Below are 24,429 nucleotides of genomic sequence, written 5' to 3'. Positions count from 1 at the left end.
AAAAAGAACTGTGTGATTTACGGACTGCTGTAAGATTGAGTAAATATATTTTTATAGTTTTGCCACTTCAGTGAGAAAGTACTCCACTGTGTATTATAATCAATAGTGTATATATTATGTATAAGAAAGCTAGCATTTAATGAAATAATCTTGAAAAATTTGTAATTCATGTGATGCCAATGTTGATGAACACTTGGGTACCTGCAGACTGAAATGGTGATGAGCATTGCATGAATTCAGAAAGACAATATATCCTCAGTTGGCCTGCAGTTACAAGTAATAAAAATTTTTAAGTAAACTGTAGCTTTTTTTTTTTAATGTTATGAACAGTGTGAAGTGGTTTGCAACTGGGATTAAAGACTATTTTGTACAGCACACATGAGCATTCTCTAAAACCTATCACAGAACATTGCAACTGAAACAACCAACAAAACTGGCTGGTTTTTTAAAATAGTTTTTCTCCTGTGTGTGTTTGCATGTAGATATGATGCAAAAGTTTTAAAAAAAGGAGTTGGTGAAAATGTCTCCAAATGTGTGATCGAAAATTCCTTTATTTTAAGCTGTACAAAGTTCACATCAGACTTCACTAGAAGCAACATAAGCATACTGCTTTGTTTTGTCAAGTTTTAATGGAAAATATATGAAACATCCCACAACATTACACCTGAGTCGCAAAATGAAAGATCTCACCCAAAAGTTAGAACGCACCAATGGGACTGGCAGATGGGTCAGGATTTGAGGAGACTGCAACTGACAAGGGCCACAAACTCTGGTACAGTGAGGAGAATGGCGGATTTGACTTCCTTGTACATAGGGGTGTGTCATAAGCTGTACACCTATACCTGCCATGCTTCATAGTGTCACCATTGTCTAAGCATATGCTCAGATTTCCTTGCACAAAGACAAAAAGTGGAAGAGTTTAACCAACGGCTAGACAAGGTTATACAGTTACAAAGCCAATGTCGAAAAGGACATCTTTCTTGTACTTGGTTACAAATATAAGTACAATGCCAAGATCAGTCCAGATGCCTACCAGCAATGGGCAGGAACGGAATAAATTTGGCCTTGTCAAAATCAGTGACAGGGGTCTCAGACTCCAAGTTTGCTCAGAGCCATCAACTCAGCCAATTCTCTCCCCAAAAATTGAGGACTGCTAGATCTCTGTGGCCAAAGGAGAGGCCTTGAAATAAAGAAAAAGTAAATCTGAAGCAGCTTCCAGGTACAAAGAAGTGAATTGTGCCATTAGAAAAGGGATGAAGGCAGCTGGGGAGAGCCAATGCCCGGAAGGCCTTGTGAGTTGCCCTTCTATCCCTGTGCTGCCCACAACAACCAATACCAGTCAAGGGACAAATGAATGGCTGGCTGGCACCATTTAGATATCTATTTGCACTGCACAATGATGGGCTGGGCTCTCTTAAAGAGGATAAAACATAGGGTTACTTCCATGTTGCAGTTTAGCACATGCATTAAGAGGAATAAGTGAGGACATGTGAGCAGACAACAAACTCAGAACAGCTGTATCACATCCTGGCCTGGTAACATCCAATGCAATAAGTCTGTTGTTGATGGAGTTTCCAAAATCTTGCCAAAAACTGTGCTCACCTTTTATTATGGCAGAGGGTTCTACATCCTGCACATTGTTCACAATTGTGTAGAAACGTTCTTTAAGGACTTGCTTTACTTTGTTTATACTCTTAGACTTTAGTTTGCTCCTTTCTTTTTCCTGTGAAATAAATGCTGATGAGGGGAGCACAAACTTCAGGGTAAGGTTTGATTGCTCGAAACAGTGTTCCACAGACACTAGAAAATTTCTTACAAAATTTTGCTGTCTTTCTAAGTAAATTGTCTCGGTGATATGAAATAAAGTTTCTTGCAGATACAACCCAATCTCCACGCTTTTCTGTAGCCTGGACAGTTGCTGACACATTGTTGTTGATTCGAAGTATGCTGGTGGCAAAAAGAGAGTGACTGGAAGTTGGCCTTTAATTTTTTCTGACATGATGTGAAGTAAACTCAGTGTTCCATTTAGTGAAAATTGTACATGGGGTGCATACAGGAAAGCTGTAAACTGAGTTTTATTCTTGTCTCCACAAGCTTCCTTGACAAGAATGCCATCCTTTGGAGAAAATTTAGATGGATTGATAACTTCAAAGTCACTGTATGTTAGCAGATCATCATTCCAGCGATAAACATGATGCCCATATACCTGAAACTGTTCTCTTATGAAATAAAACAAGTTATCTTCAGTGGTTGTGGTGTACAGTTTGTCAATCCAGTCAGGTGATGTAAAGCTTGTCAACCTCTCTGCAATGCGTTTCTCATTTTCTGGGTCAGTGCTGAGCTTAACCACCACATAATCATCCACATGAACATTGTCTTGGAGCCATGTTAACATGTCTACCAGTGTCACAGATGAGTTCACCTTCTTCCTATTATAATCACCTAATGAAACTGCAAAATCCATCATTATGATGCTTTCACTACTTGAAAAACTGGCTCCTGAAAACAAAACATGGTTTGAATACTTAGTATAAAGTGGACTATAAGCTTTGTCAGCAAGGAAGGTGTATACATGGTATTTATGGGCATCTGGGTATGTCTGCAAAAACAAATCCAAGCTGTAGGGAACATTCTCTGCAGTATTGATGAATATACGACGAGGTAAATAATCTCTAAATTGTATGCTTAGGTCTTTCTTTATGCTCAGTCCTGGCCTGCCTTCATCTCTTTGCAGTTCATGTGAGATTTGTTTGCTTACATCATTAGTTGGTCTGTTATGCTGATAAAATATGCTTCTTGAGCTGATGCCATCCAGCACGTATTCACGTAAAAATACTCCAGCGATCATGCCACAAGAAAAGAACAGGCCAACACACAGGAACTTCTTAAAGTAGGGGGACAAGAACAGGTACAACACTGGAGAGCTTCGTCTGGGATTGTTGATGGATGATTGCCTGGATAAACTGGTTGATGTCTTTTCCATGTTGGTTACCTGTAAACAAAATGCAACGAGCAAAAGTTTTCATCATCTTATGTTTACTTTTTCCACCTTTACCTAAAATAAGGTCAGAGCGCTAGGCATTTAACAGATGATTGTTCTACAGTTTTTTGCTCTCACTTGCCTGTTCCTATGCAAGGATGCAAAGTTGTTTGCAGCTAAAAATAAATTTTCTGCAGGGTTTTGTTTTGGGAAGCTGCTTAGAATTTGCTGCTTTTAATTATTAATTTTATTTTTCAAGTGCCTTGGATAGGCATCAAAGGTGCAAAATGAGTGGTGGTAAACAAGTCCAGGATGTTGTGCTGGAACACATGGCAAAACCAGTCCAGCTTGCATTACTTCACTGTCAACACAAGAGGTTCTTGATGCCCCACCATCTGCGCATATTCTTTAGTTTCATGTTCCATGGAGAAAATTTAGTAGCAGGTTCCTCAGGCACTTGGTTTCAAATGCCTGTGTTGTTGTTGGGTTTTTTTAATGGTTTTTTTTTTGTATCAGCAGAAAAAATCTACTTCAAGCATCCATAGAGCAGGATGGGAATCATGAAGGCTTTGTCCAGACAGTTCTTGACAGCAAACCTGATGGTTCAGCCTGGTCATTGCTGTTGTCGCCATTGCAGTGCAGATTTCTGCTGTGCAGCTATCATCTTTGGAAACAGTGGCTCTCAAGTTTTTGAAGCTGTTTACCTTTAAGCTGTGCTCTGTTTATGTAGATTGCTGCTTTGCTGTCACTCTTGATGTTAACTGACTTTGATCCTGTTATTCCAAATATCTTTAAATACAAGAACTCTGGAAATGGAAGCAATCAAAATAAAAATTTACAAACCTGTGTAAATTTAATATCCTAGAAGTGTAAAAGAAGTTGTCACTGTGGGAGACAATTCACTGAACAACTCCTGTGCTGCTTTTCTAGTCATGGACAATCTGGTTCAAACAACTAACCTCTGGTTACTTATCTCTAGCCTTTGTAACGATATCTACTCTTAGATAAAACACTTGCAGAGAAGAATAACGACCCCACTTAGCTAAGGGTTAACAGTCGTCTAGTATCAGTCCTGTTTTCCAGAATTCTAAATGTGTATAATATTTTGGTAAAGTAAGAGGTGTATAAATGTGTGTTTATAAGTACAATGGGCATTACTATCATTTCTGTCAGGATGATACAAGAATCTGTTTTTAATACAAATCAAAAATTTGTTTACATGGATGTTTATGCTTCTAATTGTTGTCAGCCTTTTTAAGTAGAAACTGAATGTCTTTCCTGCAAAGATTGAAAGTTTAAGCCACCAGAAGTAGTACATGTACACTTATCATCATGTAGTAGGTGATGGCAGCTACACAATAACATGAAAAAAAATTAAAAGATAACATTTGTCAACAGTTTTAGTTTATTTTGCAGGAAAAATCCTCACTAATCTAAAGAAGCACAAAAAGGCTCTCTTACAGATGCACAGACACTCAAATAAGATAAAGCTGTCATGTTTGCAACATAAACATGAGTTACAACAATCTGCATGTACCTAGTCAGTCTATTAAGATGCATGTTAAGAGAAAACTTAAATGACCACAATAATATTCTTTTAAAATTAAGATATTATGAACCCACTTTAAGTTTATCTATAGATAGTTTAATACATCAAAATAATGTGCATATTATTTCTGATTATGTTCAGTTACCTTTTTACACTTTATGTGTGTTCTGTAATTTTCTAAAATCTTTTTTCAAAAGCCTGCTGACCTAAATTTGTCTTACGTCTTTATCAAACCACAGACTGACTCTGGACTCTTAGTTTTTAAAAACTGGCCTCTGATAGGAGTGGCAGATGTTTAATTTCTCACACAACAAAAGTCTGCAACTCATGGGAAGTATAATTCTTCCTGTTTGTTCAGTTAAGACTAAGAGGTTATTGTTCTCAAACCTCTTGTCTTATGCTTATTACAACAATATAATTAAGTATAAAACCATAAAAGATAGGGTACTGCTATAGGCAGTTCTCTAATTTCATTACAACATAAGGTTTTTCAGTATATCTGTAAAACTATGCTCAAGACCAAAAGAATGTTTGCACCAGTTGTATATGTGTTTATACTTCCACTGAGAAAAATGTAAAAATGCAGACAATGGTAAAATGTACTCCATTTTATTAATAAATATATATATATAGCAGAAAACAAGATAATGACATGAAAAGAATGTAAAAATATATATATACATAAGCCTAAATAAATTTGGCAAACACAAGAAGTGTTACATTTCTGATATATAAACATTTTCAATAAAGTTTCACTTATTTACTTAGTACACTTCGCAAACTAACCATTTAGATGAACGCCACTAAGCTTAACCAATTCATAAATTTTTTCATATTTTTTTTTTAAGTCAATATCACTAGAAATTCCTAAAATTTCTTGTTGCATTTTGTGTCCGGTAAACATATACAAATGTGTTAGACATATTAGTCTTCTGATATCCCAATTAAAATGTGCAACACCTGGTGCTGCATAATCCTATCCATGTCTGTGACATGCAGCTGGAGTAACTTTGAAGCGGGATCTCCTCAAAAGATACCTGTTATATCTAATCTCTTCACATTTATGTGCACCACAACCTACACTTAAAATCCCTCAGTGCAGCTCTTGTTCTATACACTTTGCAATTGTGTTAAGCTGAATGTTGCTTGTCCCTTCATATATTGTTCCTGAAAAATGTGAAATAAACTCTTTATCAATCATAGAGTTTCAATACATTTTTTTTTTTGAAGATGAATTAGGATGTACAGGACTAGTTATACTTTCATTAGATTTCATTTATCATTTCATTTAGCGTTCAGAAAGATTACAGTTAAAGTAATAACTCACCTATCTTGCAATCCCTGTAATATTTTTCAATAGGGTAATCCTTAGTGAAGCCAACTCCACCCATCCACTCGATACATTTTGATGTTGTCAGTGTTGCAACCTGAATGTAAAGCATTCCTTATAAATAATATTCTTGTTATACACTTTTTCACTTTTGCTTTCTAATGTTCTATTGATAAAACAAAATGGTTCATCTTATAATTTCACCCTATTGATGGAATTTTCTCCCAAAAAGCACTAGAATTGCAATCTTTTCTACTATGAAAACCTGCATAATACTACACTCTCCATCTTGTGTGCATCAGATACTTCTAAAACCCTGCAATGCTGTGTGTGAATCAATGTGTTTGCATTCTTCCACTTTTAGAGCATGCGCTGTATTTACATCATTCACCACAGCAACCATCACCATCCTCATCATTTTGTCATTATTTTATTATCGTCATAATTGTTACTATAAACAGCAAAAAATTTTTTTTAAATCTATGAGAGAAAAAAAGAGAAATATATTTCATTGAAAGCAGAGCAACTATGTCAAAACATTCATCTGGTTGAGTTCTCACCTCTGATGCCAGAAATTTGGCCATGGATGCCTGTTTTACAACAGGTAATCCTGCTTCTTTACGCCGTGCAGTATTGTATACTAAGGTTCTCACAGCCTCTATCTGTGCTGCCACATATGCTATTTGATGTTGCATTCCCTAAAAATTAAGAACACAGGAGTTTAACACTGTCAGTATAAACTTTGCTATAGTGAATCTATAATGCCTTCATATTACACGGAATAAATAAAAATTTGTAAATTAGTTTTTTTCATTATCTCTGGCATGGTAAACGTAGGATCCAACTTGCATATTGATTACTTTATGCAGTGTATTACTATTTGACAGCACATAATTTTAAATATTATATGTGCATCTTGCCTGAAAATCCCAGATGCGTCGACCAAACTGTTTTCTCTCCATTGTATATGGCACAGTTCTGCTAAAGCATCCCTCAGCTAGTCCAAGCATCTGTCATCATCAAAACACTGGCATTGGATATAAGCTGAACAAGATTTTTCTGGAAGGCATTTTAGGTATTTTTCTTTCAAACATTATCAAAATTTTCTGCTTTTCAACTGAACAAAATGTGTTATTTTTAATCCTCAACCAAGATGAACATTACATTATTCCATAATGATATTTAGTAAAAGATTGGTAATGATGAACCCAGGCAATGTGGAGAGGCTGAGTTCAGGAGAGGGCATAGTCCAGTGTCATTTAATCAAGAAAAAAATCAGCCAACTTTCAAAGAGTGACATTTTCCAATGAGGTGTTGATGCTCTAGAATAACCTACATTATTGCATAAAAGAATGTTGTATTTATGGACAGAAGTAGATCAGTTGAACAGAGTAAGTCTTGCTGAGCCGTGAACACAAAGCATGAGATTCTGATCAAAAGACTATAGTAGGTATAATTACTGGACAAAGTTAATTACCTGAGATGCTATTCCTATCCTTCCTTCATTAAGCATACTGATGGCATACTTGTATCCCTGACCAAACTCTCCCAAAATGTTACTTACAGGCACCTAAAATAAAAAAAGGTCAATACAGCAGTAAGATCTTTCATTAGAAAGACATACTTGATATGCAAAGCATTTTGAGACCACTAAAAAGTTAGTGATAGGAGTGGTTTAAATTTAGGCGCCAGAAAGGCTTAAGATGTTATTATACATTTGTAATATCACTCTAATTCAGAGTCCTCCACTGTGACAAAGTAAGTCAAGACCTAAAAAGCCAGCTACATGAAGACAAATGAAAAATCTCTACTCAGAAGGGTAACAGAATAAGCAAACATCATAATTTTTTTTACATCTGCTATGAGGAACTCTCAAACCAAACTAGTGAAACAAAAAGCTTGTTTTTGAAACATTAATAATCTTCTTTTGTTTTACTGTTTCAAAGATGCCTTGCATTTTTCACAAACCTTTACTTGGTCGAAGTTCACTACACATGTGCTGGAGGCACGTATACCAAGTTTGTCTTCCTTTTTGCTAATGGTCAGTCCTTCTGTCTCCCTATCCACAATGAAGCAGGTGATTCCCTTATAACCCTGCACAGTCAGATGATATGACAAGTACAAAAAGTATCCACTCCCACAACAGATATCAATTCTGAATAAAATTGCTAAAAAAAAATATTCAGTTTCTAAAAGATTTTTTCAAAGCACTAACAGAATGTTCTATTATATCCTCGTTACAGAACAGTTTAAGTGAAAAAGTAACTACAAACTGCCACTGTGATAAATTTTATGGTCTTTTGGCAGTTTTGCTGATAGGAATTTTTTTTTTTTGGGGGGTGGGCAGGGGTTCTCTCAGGACATTTTAACATAGCAGTAAGTAAACCTCTTTTCGATAACGATAAGAACATTTTCCACAACAGATTACAAGTTACTTGAAAATGCAAGCAATGATTGGGAAAATATAACCAAAACTAAAAAATTCTTCTCACATCTGAAGGTCTAGCATTAGCCATGACAAGGAATACACCAGCAATGTCAGCACTTGAGATCCACATTTTCTGACCAGTGATGATGAAATGATCACCTTGCTGGACAGCTTGTGTTCTCAGGGAAAATGCATCCGAACCAGCTTCTGCTTCAGACAAGCAAAAGCTTCCAACCTGAGAAGAATTGTTTGCATACATCAGAAACAAATCTAAATGAAGCTCAGCGAAAAAAAAAAAAAAACCCAAAAATACTTTTCTGCTTAAAAAGCGAGATTTTGCCTGAACAAAAAGTGACTCAACAGGAAGTTTGCTAATGCAGTGACAAATTTCATTCACTTATAACAGTAAAATGTCGATCCTTCACAGCTCTTTCTCATAACTAGCATCTCTTTTTCCCATAACTAAAGCTATATTCATTTCATAAGATAACACTTTATTTATCACAGAGGCCAATTCAGGGAGTGAGTTTTCTGGTTGTACTCACGTGCCAGTCATTATATCATATTAAGAACAGTGAAATTTTGCAATTCATCACTACTTAAGTCTAAAAATATATACATATATAGATTCCTCTTACTCTTCCTCTCACCATAACAACAACATGTGGCCATTGGATTTTTAGTTATTGTGCAGTGAAACAATGGAACTCTCTCCCTTTCCATATCAGCCACCTACCCACTAATGAATCCTTTAAACATGCACTGAAAATGCACCTCTTCTGTAAACATTACTCCTAACAACCTTTCCCATAATGCTAGTCCTTTTTCACACCCTTCCTTTTGCAATATCACGTTACTCTCAGCTCTTGTTCTTGTTATTTGGTTTATCTTTGTGTTTTCTGCATTTGATCTTTTCTTCGTTAGTACAGTTGTTTATTCTTTTATAGTTTATATGTTATTTGTTTGTCTTCCTGTCCCTTGTATGCTGTCCATGTTCTGTTTTTGTTCCTAAGCGCTAAGAGCATGCTCCTTAGGAGTGTGAGTATGCGCTTTTCAAATTTTGCATTTTTTATTATTATTATTCCAGCAATTTTTAATTATCTTTTTATAGATTATATCTAACTTTCATCTAAAATAAAATATGAACTTCTTCTGCACTGACCGTATCCTTTGCCAGCCTTGGAAGATATTTTTCCTTCTGTTCCTTTGTACCAAGCTTCATAAAAAGTGTGTTAATCAGGGTGTTCTGGATGTCACAAAAGACACTAACCGAAGGATCCACTTTAGCAAGCTCCTCGATAACCAGGTTGGCCACAAAGAATGTGGAGTTTGTGCCACCATACTGAGATGGCACCTCAATAGCCATCAACTGTTAATGGAATTCATGCGATCAACTTTTTTTAATTCACCTCCCAGGAAAACATAAATCTACTTCTTGAAAAACAACAGCGTAGCATAAGTCAAGCATCTAATGTTTTCAAATCTTATAATCATATACTTCTTACTATTAATTAAATACTTCAATAATCTCATATAATGAGGTGTAGCATACTTGCTTCACTCTATCGGAAATATCTTACTTGAAAGATACAGTTCAAGTTCTATTTTTATGTACTCAAATTAAATAGTGCAATTTGCATTAACAGATTCCTGTTCCTCTACATTTCATTATTAAAACATTTTGTTGATTTTAAAAACAAGCTTGGCAAAGCGTACCCCATTATCAAACAGTGCCTGCCTCACAGAGGGTGCCATCTGACTTTTTGCATCCATTTCTTTCACCAAAGGCTCAATCTGTTCTGCGGCCAGACGAGCCACTGTGAAAAGTGATTTGAAAATTAATTTTTATAACTCACATTTTTGTGACTCAAATCCATAACACTTACAACATTTGAAAAGAATCATCCAATAGCCCAGTTCAAAATAACACTAAATATAGAATGAAGTAGTGTTTAAACTAAACATTACAGGTGACACTTTAAACATCCTGAAAAGAAAATGTGATAAAGCAGCTGTATCCGTCTCTATGCAAGCTAGGGTTATCAGAATGCAAAGTTTGATGACATATTAATTTTTTTAATCAAACATTTATTTTACTTTCATTATTTTAAAATTAAATGATTAAAGCTTTGTAATCATGAAGCATGCCCAGGTAGGTGCACACGAAGACATATATTTATACATATACACACAACCATATATATACATAAAAAGGGAAAGTATTTAAAGCTTTAAATGCACTTTGTATACGGTTAAATGCTTTTCCTAAAATCCAGTATGCTAAATTTGAGAAAATCTAAGTGTTTATATATTTGTGCCTCAGTTTTCTGCAAAGTAGTGCATACAATAATACTATTTAGTTAAGTTGCTGAACTTCAATGCATACTTGCTTCAAAGTGCAAGTGCAAAAGATTATTATATTATGACATTCAAGGCTGATAACTGTATAGAATATCCAACAAAGTTTTTGTCAAATAATTGCAGATCCACACATTTTTCTATGGTTCTATCAATTCCATGAATATTCTGCTTCATAATGTTAGTCTGAATAAATAAGTACCTGCATCCTTCAACATTCTTTCTTCATCTGACAGTATGTCCAATGGACGCGATTTTGCAATGGTGGTGTCCATTGATGGGAGCTCAACAGTGGTAGCAGACATACACCTGCATCTTATACTGCTTCTGCCATCGGCATAAATCCACTTCATAGCTGGCCTCATACAATGAACAGCCTGGTTTCACACACACAAATACAGGAATGCATAAAAAACTTAAATAAAAGGTACTTTTCTACAGATGACAAGATTTTATTCCTTCAAAGGTAAACTTTAATTCGAACTCACTACATATAAAGTTTACACACTCAATTACCCCAGTATGGTATGGGCTCAAGCAGGGCAATAAATGGTTATTTGATGTTGATCTTTTGACAACATATTCCTTTATAGATGATCTAGGTCTCTTTGTCCAAATCCATTTTTACATTCCATACTAACATTGTTAGAACTAGGAATGATTTTTGTGAGCTGAGAAGTTATCTCCCTTGTTCTAATTGTGTACACGCGTACGTGTTTTGAAATGGTCTGCATGTTAATGCATTATTTAGTCATTTTCTTTAGGCTTAGTGCCTAGTTCATCCTTTGGTGTCCTTAAAGAATTCTCCTCCCCAACAGTAACTGGTATAGCTAGATGTACTCTAGTTTGCCTTCTACCATTATTGACGCGAAACACTCGTCTTTTCCAAGTGTTCTTGGCAAATTCCTTATTCCCATGGACTCTGAAACTTATAATTTATATATTTCCTGATTTTGAACAAGTTGATGAGTATTGTGCTTCACTCATCTCAGTCAGAAGCAGCTGCAATCGGAAAATTTGCATACTACACCCGAAATTATCCAACAGTAAGCAGCTGAAAATGCCTAAAGTACATGATGTATGCATATCAAAAGACTAAAATTGATTTAGGGGGCTGTCCAAAACCGGGTCCGCTGGCGAGGTGTTGTTGCGGCGCTATACTCCTCAAAGGAGCAACCAGGAATAAACTAAAAATGATTTAAGCAGACAACCTGAACATACTCTTAGTATTTTCTGGGAAAAGGCCAAAGTCGAAGCCATCTTGAGTAAAGTCTAGCAGACGACGGAACTGTAGCAATTGAGTCTTGAGATCTGTGCAGATTCATGGTGAATTTTATTTTTCTTATATATTCTATCAAGTCATTTTATACTAAAATTTAACAAGAAAAGTTGTACAAGGCATCGTTCGGGTGTTTTATACTGATACTTGATAAACTAGCAGCAGGATTTAGGAAAATAGAAATAAAGCAAAGGAAGGGAGAGCACTCCCAGACTTTACAGCGGGTGATCGTCAGTGTCCCTCGAAAGTTACGGCATCTGCAATCTTCACATTATGCTTAGTACAAAAATTTCCACATTTGCTAGATGCAGAGTTCAAAACTACTTTATCAGAAGTACCTTGCATACATCAGGCGCAGCAAGCGCTAAAGTTGCCGTGGTATGACATAATGACATATGAAAGTCATGTTTAGTGAGCAGTTCTGTTCTTGTACTACACTTCAGTCATAGTTTGTGTTGCTTGTGTCATTTCATACAACAGCATTATTTCAACAGATTTTTTTTTCCTGAATTTTCTTTTTGCAGGTACTTTCAGGATGTGGCGTTTATGACGGAAGCGAAGTTCATGAAGCGTCTGCGTAAGTAAATAACAGTTTCATATTTGATGCAAAGGTGACTATATACTTACTAATATTAACCAGATTTCCGCGTATCCTGTTATGGTAATATGAAATGCATGCTTAACTGAGAGAATGTATAGGCTCTTTCCTAATTAAAGATATAGTTTTTATAGTAATAGTAGAGGGAACAGAAATAAGAATGAGACAATAGATCATGATGTATGTGTACATGTGCATTGGTGCATGTATGTCTGTATCTACATTTGATCAGGTCATTCACAGTGCCGCCGAATAGATTACTTGAACAACTTCAAGAGAACTCTTAGATGATGACATAGTTGTTGTAATATTGATGCCATGAAACTGCCATAATCCTAACGTAACCTATAGTTGCACCCAAAACTATAAAACATATAAATTGCATTGGTGCTAGCTTATGGACAGTGCTTGCTTGTTTGTAGATGATAGGCAAACTATAGATGTAAATTTTCTCGATCATGAAAACAGATGCAGCCAATCTTTATAGCTTCAAATCAACTTTTAGAAAACATGTGATGCCCATAATGCCTATCCTTATACAGGGTGCTGGTGCACCTGAGCCGCAAAAATGCACGGGTGTCCATGTTTGCACCAAACATAAACCAGATGCACACCATTGACCACATTAAGGGTGAACCCACAGAACCCAACAGGTGAGACAGCTTTTATAATTTTAGAGCCATCATCTGTGATCCTGGATGCTCATGTAATTAACCACTAGATGCTACACCTTAGTGACCTCCTGACCAATCATATCATGACTTTGAGTAGTCTGCCATAGAAATTTGCTCAGGAAAAGTTACTACAATGCCAGTTCCATTGTCTTATCACTCCACATGACCATCATGTCTTCATTACTCATTTAACATATTTTGTGTTGTTCACTTCTGTGAAGCTCATCAAGCTTACCATGTGTGAGTATATGCTGTATAGAAGGGCTTTATTCATATTATTATCCAGAATATATCATAAGAAATGTCACAGATGGATAAACTTTGCAATTGACCACATGAGCAGCTAAACCTAGAATGCTTGCTCGAAAACAAAGCATTTAAGTTTGTACCTAAGTCAGACACATCATTCATCATTCATTTTCATTTAGTCACAAATAGTTGAAGCAGTGTAAATGCAACTGTATTAAAGCATCATTACCCTAACCCAGCCTTGCAGTCAATGTGTTGTCTTATACAACTAAAAATTATCATCAATCTTTCTTGGCAGGTGCAAGAGATTTGCTCGACAAAAAGCCATATTTGTTTAAGGTTAAGAGATGGGGTACAACATGACTCCATTGGGAGGAGTGAGAGACAGGGTTAGAAGCAGCTCTTGTGTGTTGATTGTCATCATTGTTTCCATTTCTTGATATTTTCCATTCTTTCTCCCTCAGAAATGTTCTTGTCGAGTCTGCCCGTATCGCTCGTGGGCAAATAGAAGATCTTTCAAAACTCAAAGCCAAAGACTTCGATGCCATAATTTTTCCTGGAGGATTTGGTGCAGCAAAGAATTTGTAAGAACAAATTTTCATCCTTGTGTATAACTGTATTACTGCACAATCACTTACATACCTAGCAATGTGTGCCATTAGGTTATGATTTTCAACACAAATGTTTTCATTTTAACCATTGACCAAGGTAAGCTACATCCAGATATGTACCAATGACCCATAGCAAGCTATACCTCTTTCTAATATCTCAAGTGGTCTTCACTTTCATGCCCTTTCATAACCTCTTATCCAGTGAGATCTGATGAGTTCTATGGACGGAGTGCGCTTGAACAAAATCATTACAAATATCTAATGCAGCGATGGGACTGCCTCCATTTCCCTTTTGTAGGAAAGAAAATGGTAGATATGTTCACCTCCTACCTCCTATTGGTTTTGCTCTTGTGACAACTTTTCGGACTTCCTGACCTTTAATAAAAGCATAAATTCTCCCACAGATCCTCCATATGATGCTGGCCCGCTTTACATCTACTTTACGCGGGCGACTTGTGGCTTCTTTTTCTTATTCACTCTCATGTTCTTTGGTCTAATAAAACGGAATTTTGGTCCAAATAAACAAAAAATATTAGTCTTATGTAATAGGATTTGTTTTGGTTCTTTAGAATTCAGTCTGATTAACTGGTGATCCAATTAACCAGATTTTACTATTTAATGGATCGGGCCAGTTACACCTGCACTGCATGTGTTATTTACAGAATGTCCATTTTTTTTATCAGTCAGATATATTATTACAGCAAACTTTTTTTTTTGGGTCAGATCCACATTTGCTGTTGATGGTACCAGCATGAGTGTCAATGCAGACGTGGAGCGGGTTTTGAAGGATTTTCATGGTGCCAGAAAGCCTATTGGGTAAGGATTATTTTCTGGCATCAAGCAACAGTTTAAGTTTAGAAGGACTTTAGGAGAGACTATACCTTTCTTCTATGTTAAACATGCATTTAGCTCACTCTGTTTTTTATTTATTTTGGCATGCACTGCTCATTCATAGAACTTGATAAAAAGTGTTCAATTGTAGGTTGTTTGGTTTATGGAAAACATTTGTAGTGTCATATTTTGAATTAATAAAGTTAGCTATTTTTAGCTTAAACTCTGCCTGGAAACCTCCCAGGTAGCCTGCCAGTCCCAAGCCCGGATGAAGGAGGAGGGTTGGGCATGGGGCTACCAACCCACCCTGTTAAAAAAAACAAAACACCTTGCTACAGAAACTGCAACTGCATTTTAGGTTACAAATACACAGATGTATAATAATATGTAGATCTATGCCATAAAAGTTAAGGAAAGAAAGGTGTCAAGGGAGAGGAAAAGACACTATTCTCACAAAGAAAGCTGGCCAGATAAGTGTGGTCTTCCCACTTGCTCCTAAATGACCAGAGAAATTACAGGACTAATTAATCTTTCTTTTCTGTAAAGCATTCTTTGCTCAAATTAATTTAAGGAATCTGTAGGGCAAGAAGTTTCTCCATCTTTACTGACAGCTAGCTGATAATAATCTGTGTTTAAGCTTTATTATTAAATGTATAGGTCAGCATGCAGACTAGTAATGCAGGCGAGATGTATTCAGGTTCCATTGTATGGATAGGATTTATTGTTTTGTTATGTTGGTTTGTTTTGTTTTTGTTTGTAAGTTTGCAAATTTTGATTTGGACAGGTTGATTTGCATCGCCCCTGTCTTAGGAGCCAAATTGTTTCCTGGTTGTGAGGTGACTGTAGGATCTGATGTAGAGGAAGGAGATAAATGGCCTAATGTTGGGGCTGCTAAGGCGATACAGGCAATGAAGGCCAAACATGTTAAGAAAGATGTGACAGTATCCTTTTTTAATTAACCAAGTTTAGCAAGTGTTTGCAGGCATGGCCAGCAGTGTCACATTGTGTCCAAAATATTGGTAGCCATATACAGTACAATCTTGGGACTAGCAAACAAGACACAGGCATTCTCTTTCTCACATTTGTCATCATCCATGTTGATAAATATGCACATTCACAGTGCCAGTGATAATGAATCTGAAACATGAAGCATAATGACACTTCTAGTCCACATTAGTTGTGATTTTTATCATCATGCTGATTTGTCTTACTGTCTTGATGAGAATAATAATAATAATGCAAATTTATAAAGCACATACTCACACTCCTAAGGAGCATGGTCTTAGCGCCTAAAATCAAGAATGAGACATGGACAGTATACAAGGGACAGGAAAACTAACAAATAACATATGAGCTATAACAAATAAATAACTATACCAATGAAGAATAAAATCAAATACAGAAAACACAAATCCAGTCTTTGAACTGTTGGGTGTTTTTTGGTTAAAATGAAATTAAACTTGGCAAATAACTGCTACTTCTCATAATATTAGAAATTCTTTATCAGATATTCTTGCAGACATAAAAGTTATCCTTAACACTTAACAGGAATGTCACGTGGATGCCATGAATAAAATTGTGACCACACCAGCTTTCATGTGCAACACAGCCATCCACAAAATCTTTGATGGTATCGGCGTCCTTGTCAATACTGTTCTTAAACTAAGTCAATCATAAGAGCAAATGAGCAGGACTACTTCTAATGATTTCTTATGTCAGTGTCACATTCGACTGATCCTTGATTATATAAGGATATTCTACAGAACTGTGTGGTGTAAAATTAGAGATTTTTTTCTTTTAAGAGTTGGTTACTTTTGTATCTCAAGATTCATAATGCTGGAAACAAGGATTGAAGCAGAAAAATGTACTTTTTTTAATTCTTATTTTAATAGTGGCATCTTATTTTCATTCTTCACTAAGATCAGCATAGTCCAAGAGACTATGTTCTTATAAAGCTTCAACATTTTAGCTGTTCTGTTCTAATAAGAAACAAAAACACCTGGGGCTAAAATGTGAGATAGATCCAGCTTTTTGATTTTTGGGCTTTGTTGCTGTTTTTTGAAAGTGTGTGAAATAAAGGTAAGAGTTTAAATGAAACATGAATGCAAGAATAAATAAACAAAACCTTCCCTACTCAGTTTACTGTTATCTGTATTCTTGAAATAATATGAAACAGCTTGGCATTCTGTAAGGAATTAGTGACTTTCTCTATCACCACAACTGCTTTAAATTTAATATAATTTATTATTTGAAATAGTCTCAGGTTATATTTTTAACAGGTTTTTTAAAATCATTTTAAAAGGTAAGAAAAGTATACTGAGCATAATTTTTAATTGCAGTCCTTAAAATTCTCCTCACAGTAAGTACAGGTTATAGAGTAATCTTCCAAGTGATACAGTCCATTCATTATGCAACTTTAAGAACTTTGTTAATTTTTGTTATGATGGCATTCTCCTTTTCTTGTAGCTTCACTGCTACTTCATGCTGTAATCAGAGGAAAATGTACAATCCAAATTAAGTAAATAATTTTGCTCTCAGGTGAAAAGCTATTTATATGCTTGTCTATTTAAATCAAAGATGATATACAGAAAGACAAGGTATTCTTGAATTTTATTTGTAGACCTCTGTGTTCTATAAAATAGTATTACAACCTGTGAACAATTCACTAGTGGTATCTTTACACAAGAACTGGCAATAACTGGTTTCAGTAACTGCATTGGAAAGATTTAAAAATATTCATTTTACACCGAAACAGTTACGTAATAAAAAGTGAGACAAATTTTGTGCATTTATTTGCAGTACATAGACAACAAAGGTTAGGATTTAAAATTTGTGCTGGTCATCTGCAAGACTTGTTTTAGCATCCAGAAGTGAAAGTAGACCTGAATTTCATACACATAAGCTGTTGCATTATCACTACAGCAAAGTTTATAAATTATCGCCAAATCTTAAAAGACAAAAATATTCCAAAAGAAGGAGGGAAATACCACAGACCTGTAGATTACCAAGCATCTCAGCTGCCACACTTTCAACCACTTCTTGCACATCTTGTGCTGTCAACTGGCTGAAAATATCGGATTCTAAGTTGATGGTGTGTTTCTGTGTCGTCTGTTTTCTCAGGTTTTGAAGTCTCCTATTCAAGCACACAGATTCAGCCAAGTGTATTTTGTAATCTAAATTCATATTCCATATCTGTTTGACATCCAACAAAACCATATTTTTTTATAATATTCAACAAAATATAGGGCTACCTTCATTTTGCTTTTCATGAAGGAAGAAATTTATAACTTTTTTCTTCTAAAATTATCAGCGGCAAGTTTATAGAGCTATTCTTGTAACCTATTTGTGCATATGTATATATCTGCATCCACATGTCCTTGCATAAGGAACTACACTTATTTTAGAGCACAGCACTCCACAGATAAAGTGACAACAAAAGCTAACCCTAAAGATAGACCCTAAATGCAGATCTACCTACATCAGATGTGGAAGCTGGTGCTGGTAGTGCTTCTTTGAGGTACAGGTTGATTACCTCCTCTTCAATGCCCTCATCAAGTGGGGGTGGGAAGGGAAGGTTTGCTGCTTTAGGAACTGCGATCTGAATCTAAAATAATGTATCATCATTAAACATTGTAATACATAAAACTTTTCCTTTGTAAATACCATGAAACTAGCAAAGGTGCTAGCAAAAACCCTGACAACAGATAGTCCTTCAGAGTTGTTAGGATTGCTTGTAGGGTGGTGGTACGATGGTGGTTTGATTTCATTTTGCTTTATTAACTTTTGGTGCTGGATTAGTGTTCCAGATATTAAGCAGTTGTTGTCAACCACATGAGACCAAACCAGCTGTACTTCTCTTTTGTCAGAGTTAATCACCGTATTTCTAATGATGTTTAACCTTTCAGCTATGATTTTATTTCTTCTCTCCACCTACCTTTTCCATTTTTTTTTTTTTTTACATTTTCAAAACTAACAGTGACTCCTGACAAGTCATCATGCAACCTTTTGTCACTGTTCACGGAAGCAGTCGCAGCATGTCTCACAATGTCTTAATGTTAACGGCAATGTTGCCCTGTGGCTGTGGCCCTGACTATTAACAATAATTGTTATGCAATATTTGCTAATTTTATGAAGTTCCAGCCAGAATAAACACATACTGTGTAGCATATTAAAAGCAATTTTTTTACAAACAATATGGAGAATTCTTTTTTTAAAAAAAGCAACAAACAGAAATCGATAAAGAAATCTGCTTCAAAATCAGAAATGAACTTTGCTGAAACATTAAGAAGTGGGTTCTTTTCATAACCTATATGCCATATCTCACTCTCAGTACGTGCCATATATCTTACAACTTAAATAGTAGTCATGTCAGCGCCCTCATCTGAGTCACTCAATCATACTACCAATGTTTCCAAAGGAAATCCTATAGAATTCCTTAAGATTATACTTCACTTCCAGAAATTTATTACTTGCACTGTTCTACTTACTATTTTTACCCCTGCTCATAGGCACACTTACCTCATGTCCTATAATTTCTTCAGCCTGTGTATTACTAAACATGTATTCATAGAGTCTGTAGTGTTGAAATAAACTGCAAAAAAAATCACTTTATAAATTATAAAACTGCAAATTAAAAATCAAAGAGTAATTAAAATACTATTACTGTTGTGCTGTTGGTTGTTTACATAGCGTTTCATTTCATAAGTTATGTTGAATCATTTTGAATTATATTTGAAATTAATGTATACAACAGCGAAAACTTGTATTTTTAAATATATTATGCTAAAAACTATGGAAAAATATAAGGCAATATTTATCTGAGACACCTGTTAGTAATGTACTTAATGATCGCTTGTGCCTGTACCAGATCCAGAAAGTCCAGTCCACCTTTAGTAAAGTCTGTTGAAATTTCTGTTCCAATACCCACCAACATCTGTTTTAGGCTTTTCATGTTATCCACTAGGGTCATGTGTTTTTCTGCAAGAAGAGAACATTTTTTTAAAGATGCACTGGCTAGGAAGAGAAGAAAAATCATTTATTTTATTCAATGATTCATCAACTGACACCGACTGACAAATAGAAAGACAAAAAAATAGAACAAAACAGCATGTGTGTTGAGGACTAAAGGTATTGGTAGAGTTGCTGAACCTATTGTGAATTTTAGGTCATTCAATAAACTTTCTGGATTTAATGGCACAGATTGCAAACATGTCATGGAGACTAGATATGGGGTTAGTTCGCCATACCACTATTCTCATTCCCTGCAGAACAATAGTTTTTTTGTCTGTCACAAATAGCTTAAGGGTAGCTTGAAGTAATTTCCAATCACTTAGAAGAAATGAGGATATACAAGATCACCTTTAATATTTTCAAGAAGAGTGTGAACAGCTGTGAAAAATCCTGACATCTGCTGCTCATTAAACCCTTGCTCTTTAGCCCACCACACAGCACTTGTGTAGTAATCTGCAAGTGCAGCTTCCCGCAGATCAATGGTGCAGTTATTTAACTTGAAAATCTCAATAATTTTTCTGGAAAAGAGTTGTCATCTTGTTGTCCTCATAATGACTGATGTAAAGTTTACAATTGTAAAACATTGATCAAGCTTCAGATAACAGGATGTGGGGAAAATTTGCAAAATTCTTCTTGAGTGTTTGTAGCAAGTGTACAAGGTTACAAACTAAAAGTGTATTTTCATTATTAATTCAATGTAATTTGTAGTGAAGGTAAGTCACTAAAGTACAACTTCAAACACAGGGTGATGATACTAGAATTGATGTTGTAGAGTATTATTATAGTCCTCTCTTTCTCTCCTACCTTCATCTTATCTCCAGGTCATCAAAAATATCGACCTGTGTCAATCATGACAACAACTGACCCTCAGGCGGAGGTTTCAATTATGTATAATTAAGTCAGGGAGTAGGTAATCATGTTTTTGTCAGCCATGAAACAACAGTTGATGTTGCTCAGCAAAAATGGACTGCCTAAATAAGGCACAGTGACTGTTTCCATCTGTATCATGCCTGTAAAGATGTTCTTGCACTACAGCTGTATTTTGAACATGTTAAATACTTCCATGGTGCTTTGATTCATTTTTTGATTTGGAGTTAGTGATATCAATACTCACAAAAAGTGCGTTAGAGAATAATCAGAATATTTATACTATAAATGAATGTCCATTGAAGGATGAAACTCATTTCTTTGTTTCACTGCCAACAATATAGGTAATCCACATAATCCATCCTATTTTTCTTCAAAACATATCACCATGCAGCAAAAATAAATTTCTGGAATGCTGATATGAGAATGCAGGCAATATCAAATAACTAGCTGGGTTCTTATACATGTATTTTAGCTTAAGAAGGGTTAAAAATGATAATGTTATAAACTATCTGTTGGCTATAATAGCACATGGGTAATATGGAATAATTATTGCTCCCATGTAATACCTTCTAAAAGCTGCATGTACAATGTTTCTTTTTAAGTATGCAAGTATATATAGTTGACTCCTCGAGGAGCATAGGGGCACAAGGTGTATATATATATAATTGTGTACAGGAGAATGAAAGCAAGTGTGCATATGTGTGTAGTAGGTGAGCTGAAGTTCATCTTATGGTAATGGTTAGATGTCAATAAGTAGCTTGACTTTGAGCTCTCTTATTTGGACTTATCACATGTACATAGGCACAGTTATTCAGAGCTAGTGATGTCCTAACATAAAAACAAAGATATTCTCTCTCTTTCACATTGACGCACACAGACATTCATTCATTTATTTTAATTTGTATGCAAAATACACAATTTTTTAAAAGCATAAACCTTTGCATTTCATCAATATCCATTTCCAACAGTTCTTTGCTTATGTCTTGTGGAAGCAGCTGAAATGCCAGAGATATATCCTTTTGATCTTCCTCATCTTCCTGAATACATAAAACCATGAACAAAAATTACTTTGAATCACCACAAACCTTAAAACAATTTATAAATAAATAACTAAAACAATTATTATCAATTCTGCATAATCACATGCTTTAATTGTGCTCTGCTCTACCACTTCATAATACTTCTTTAAGTCCAATCCTTTGGCTAACCTTTCTCTGTTTCATCTTCACTGCAATATCTTTTTTTTTTTTTCTAATTTTGGGGGCTATCTTTTTGAGTGTATGCCTGAGTTTTGGTCTATATTTCTCTCATTTCTCCATATTTGTGTATATAAATGTACAACTTTTTTCTGTGCTTGTACAATATTGTGCTTCCAAATGCACAACAAATTTTAATAGCTATTCAGTCTGCATTCAAAAATGTAGTCTACATTACAAATCCACAAGTTGCACTTGTATTTTGGATGATAGAATTATTTGCTTGACAGTTATGATATAAATATTAATATGGACCAATTCAAAAATATCGAATATACAAAGCATCAGGAGACAATAAAAGTCGGCTTTTTCTCACCAAAAATAATAGCCTTTTTGAAGTTGTACCATTTTCCCCCGACTGCTGGAGGTTTGCAAAAGACGTTTTTGAATATCTCCCTCTCAAGTTTGTTTTGGAAGCCATTTTAAATACGTGTTCAGTGTTTCCATAGTTACTTGCCGTTTCCTATCTTACAACCCCAAAAATTCTTAAGGGAGGCTACTTACATTTCTTCCCTTTCCTTGTTTGTCTTTACCCTTTGTGCTCGACTGAAACAAAAGGATATATTGTCATGTTTCAGCAGTTCATTTTCTGTCTTTTAAAAACTGAACTTAGAGAGTTTACAGTGTAGTGTATAAAAGATTTTTTTTTTTCGCATGATCTGTATCACAATAACGACACAGTAGTAACAACCTCTCATTCGCTAGCCGCGATATTTAAAAAACAAAAAAACTTAACATAGTTAATCACTGCCATCAAAGGCAGGCTCAAAGCGATTTACAAAAAATGCCACACAAACACAATAATAATAATATTTCTTTATTTTTAATGCGTCGTTTGCAAAATTTAAACACACTTCTCCGGCTTCTCTGGTGTTTCTCTACCATAATATATGTTACTGTCATTGAAAAATCCGCCGAGCTTCACGTACGTCTATCGCCTGCTCGGTTGCTTGCTTTCAGATAAACAATCGAGCAGGAGGGAACGAGGGAAGGATAGATGATTATTCTCGATATGTACATTTCATGTATTTTGCTATTCTCTAATTTTTGTCCTGTGGCTCACCCAGTGACTGCATGTGGCAAACCTGCAGGAAACACATATACATCCACACCACATCCAGTGCAGCTATATATATATATGACTTTATACTGAAAAAATGCTTGATGACAATCGAATCGATTATAGTAATGTCAGTATAGGCACAATTAATCTGTGGATCTCCACCGTGTTTTGCTCGTCTGCATGGGTACATTTCCATTACCTATCATTGTATTTGTGTGTGTGTGTGTGTGTGCATACATTGTAACATTACCAAATTAATTTTTTTCACAACAAATGAGCCAAAAATAGGCTAATCCCTGCAACTCCATTGCATGTAACAGGCTTCGAATGGAAGTTCTGTCAACTATTTCGTCTATAGCCAAGTAGGTCAAGGGACTAATATAATCAAATCTTCCCCTGACCATTTCTTCCATCTCTTCCAATCTTTCTTTTCTAACAGTTGATTTTTTCTCTCGGGTGGAGCTTTATGTTCTCGTTTCGCGAATGGCACAGTGTAACAATTACAGACCAATCTTGGTGTACGATCCATGCTTGAGCAGCCCACGGGCACAACAAGCACCGTACAGTCAGGATCGAATTCTAAAGAATTCAAAATCAAGTATATAGCGGTCCGTGACCGATCGCCACACGATACTGATAACCCACCTTATGACATACCCGGGTCGCCAGGCTGCAATTTCTGAATATGAAAAGCACTATACCCAGACATGCTAGCATTGTCTATTCATGTATTCATGCAGAAAGAACGAAACCTGTTTTGTAATGGTCAGAAAGAAATGTTTTCTTCTTCTACTGGAAAATGTTTTAATCTTTCTGAGTAGATGACGACTAGATAGATGATATATTAACCCTGTCGTGTCCCCAATAACAAGCAACAGGTGCTAACAGAAGCTAAATACGGGAAGAAAATAGTTCTGTGATCTCTCGATCACTTGCACGTGTTGGCGACGTCCAAGAATGTTGTAGCAGTCGTGGGCGCTAATGCCATTATGATTAGACTTTATTGTAAGCCCCTGGTAGAATTCAAAAGCCGTCATTGAACTGTTAGAGGTTGGCGAACAATCGTGAAAAGGATTCAAGTGGTGACAGCAAACATAGGCATGAACTTCGAGAAGTACACATTTCAGAGTTGTTAAGACGCTCTCTCTCTCTCGTATATATAACACATACAGAGAGAGAGAAAATTCTCTGCTGCTTGACTTCAGGAACTATTTATATATAATCTTTAAAAAATCAGATAAAAAAGCAACAGAATAAAAACTCGGCTACGCTTAAATGTATGTTGACAAACACCAAGCCCCGTCGCTAGGTCAAACAGACACTACTGCCATATAGTATCATGA

General features: G+C 35.6%; 4 protein-coding genes across 4 annotated transcripts; 1 reads left to right on the top strand and 3 right to left on the bottom strand.

Annotated features, from left to right (window-relative positions):
- Window positions 1–143: 143 nt before the first annotated feature.
- On the bottom strand, window positions 144–4,231 carry LOC112563553. Its single transcript, XM_025237599.1, has 2 exons — window positions 3,824–4,231; window positions 144–2,992 (listed from the first exon to the last, which is right to left on the bottom strand). The coding sequence occupies exon 2, from the start codon at window positions 2,981–2,983 to the stop codon at window positions 1,415–1,417; it is 1,569 nt and encodes a 522-aa protein (XP_025093384.1). The 5' UTR covers window positions 2,984–2,992; window positions 3,824–4,231; the 3' UTR covers window positions 144–1,414.
- A 136-nt stretch (window positions 4,232–4,367) lies between these two features.
- Window positions 4,368–11,977, bottom strand: LOC112563554 (short/branched chain specific acyl-CoA dehydrogenase, mitochondrial-like). The gene is made up of 11 exons (XM_025237600.1): window positions 11,867–11,977; window positions 10,848–11,022; window positions 10,004–10,104; window positions 9,450–9,656; window positions 8,352–8,522; window positions 7,828–7,953; window positions 7,337–7,429; window positions 6,780–6,869; window positions 6,420–6,557; window positions 5,857–5,956; window positions 4,368–5,696 (listed from the first exon to the last, which is right to left on the bottom strand). The coding sequence occupies exons 1-11, from the start codon at window positions 11,903–11,905 to the stop codon at window positions 5,623–5,625; spliced, it is 1,314 nt and encodes a 437-aa protein (XP_025093385.1). The 5' UTR covers window positions 11,906–11,977; the 3' UTR covers window positions 4,368–5,622.
- A 145-nt stretch (window positions 11,978–12,122) lies between these two features.
- LOC112563555 (ES1 protein homolog, mitochondrial-like) lies at window positions 12,123–17,016 on the top strand. The gene is made up of 7 exons (XM_025237601.1): window positions 12,123–12,302; window positions 12,449–12,501; window positions 13,065–13,175; window positions 13,910–14,029; window positions 14,780–14,872; window positions 15,672–15,828; window positions 16,436–17,016. The coding sequence occupies exons 1-7, from the start codon at window positions 12,198–12,200 to the stop codon at window positions 16,562–16,564; spliced, it is 768 nt and encodes a 255-aa protein (XP_025093386.1). The 5' UTR covers window positions 12,123–12,197; the 3' UTR covers window positions 16,565–17,016.
- A 95-nt stretch (window positions 17,017–17,111) lies between these two features.
- Window positions 17,112–23,814, bottom strand: LOC112564803 (ciliary-associated calcium-binding coiled-coil protein 1-like). Its single transcript, XM_025239876.1, has 10 exons — window positions 23,732–23,814; window positions 22,528–22,569; window positions 21,704–21,804; window positions 20,246–20,415; window positions 19,714–19,864; window positions 19,406–19,478; window positions 18,366–18,491; window positions 17,998–18,020; window positions 17,882–17,951; window positions 17,112–17,371 (listed from the first exon to the last, which is right to left on the bottom strand). The coding sequence occupies exons 1-10, from the start codon at window positions 23,801–23,803 to the stop codon at window positions 17,294–17,296; spliced, it is 906 nt and encodes a 301-aa protein (XP_025095661.1). The 5' UTR covers window positions 23,804–23,814; the 3' UTR covers window positions 17,112–17,293.
- Window positions 23,815–24,429: the final 615 nt, after the last annotated feature.

This window comes from Pomacea canaliculata, linkage group LG5 (genome assembly GCF_003073045.1).
Source record: "Pomacea canaliculata isolate SZHN2017 linkage group LG5, ASM307304v1, whole genome shotgun sequence".
In the NCBI taxonomy this organism is placed as follows: domain Eukaryota; kingdom Metazoa; phylum Mollusca; class Gastropoda; order Architaenioglossa; family Ampullariidae; genus Pomacea; species Pomacea canaliculata.
Note: the sequence above shows the minus strand (reverse complement) of the source record. Positions and strands in the feature narration are given on the sequence as shown.

What these genes read in the sequence shown, in the direction of transcription:
- LOC112563553 (XM_025237599.1), bottom strand. Translation starts at nt 2,983, where the DNA reads ATGGAAAAGACATCAACCAGTTTATCCAGGCAATCATCCATCAACAAT.
- LOC112563554 (XM_025237600.1), bottom strand. Translation starts at nt 11,905, where the DNA reads ATGGCTTCGACTTTGGCCTTTTCCCAGAAAATACTAAGA. An exon ending in AGGCACTGTTTGATAATGGG is followed by an intron (nt 9,657 to 10,003) that starts GTACGCTTTGCC and finishes TTCCATTAACAG; the next exon opens with TTGATGGCTATTGAGGTGCC. An exon ending in CAAGGCTGGCAAAGGATACG is followed by an intron (nt 8,523 to 9,449) that starts GTCAGTGCAGAA and finishes AATTCTTCTCAG; the next exon opens with GTTGGAAGCTTTTGCTTGTC.
- LOC112563555 (XM_025237601.1), top strand. Translation starts at nt 12,198, where the DNA reads ATGCTTAGTACAAAAATTTCCACATTTGCTAGATGCAGAGTTCAAAAC. An exon ending in CAAGCGCTAAAGTTGCCGTG is followed by an intron (nt 12,303 to 12,448) that starts GTATGACATAAT and finishes TTCTTTTTGCAG; the next exon opens with GTACTTTCAGGATGTGGCGT. An exon ending in GAAGTTCATGAAGCGTCTGC is followed by an intron (nt 12,502 to 13,064) that starts GTAAGTAAATAA and finishes ATCCTTATACAG; the next exon opens with GGTGCTGGTGCACCTGAGCC.
- LOC112564803 (XM_025239876.1), bottom strand. Translation starts at nt 23,803, where the DNA reads ATGCTAGCATGTCTGGGTATAGTGCTTTTCATATTCAGAAATTGCAGC. An exon ending in GATATTGATGAAATGCAAAG is followed by an intron (nt 20,416 to 21,703) that starts GTTTATGCTTTT and finishes ACTCTTTTCCAG; the next exon opens with AAAAATTATTGAGATTTTCA. An exon ending in AGATGCTTGGTAATCTACAG is followed by an intron (nt 17,372 to 17,881) that starts GTCTGTGGTATT and finishes CTCTGATTACAG; the next exon opens with CATGAAGTAGCAGTGAAGCT.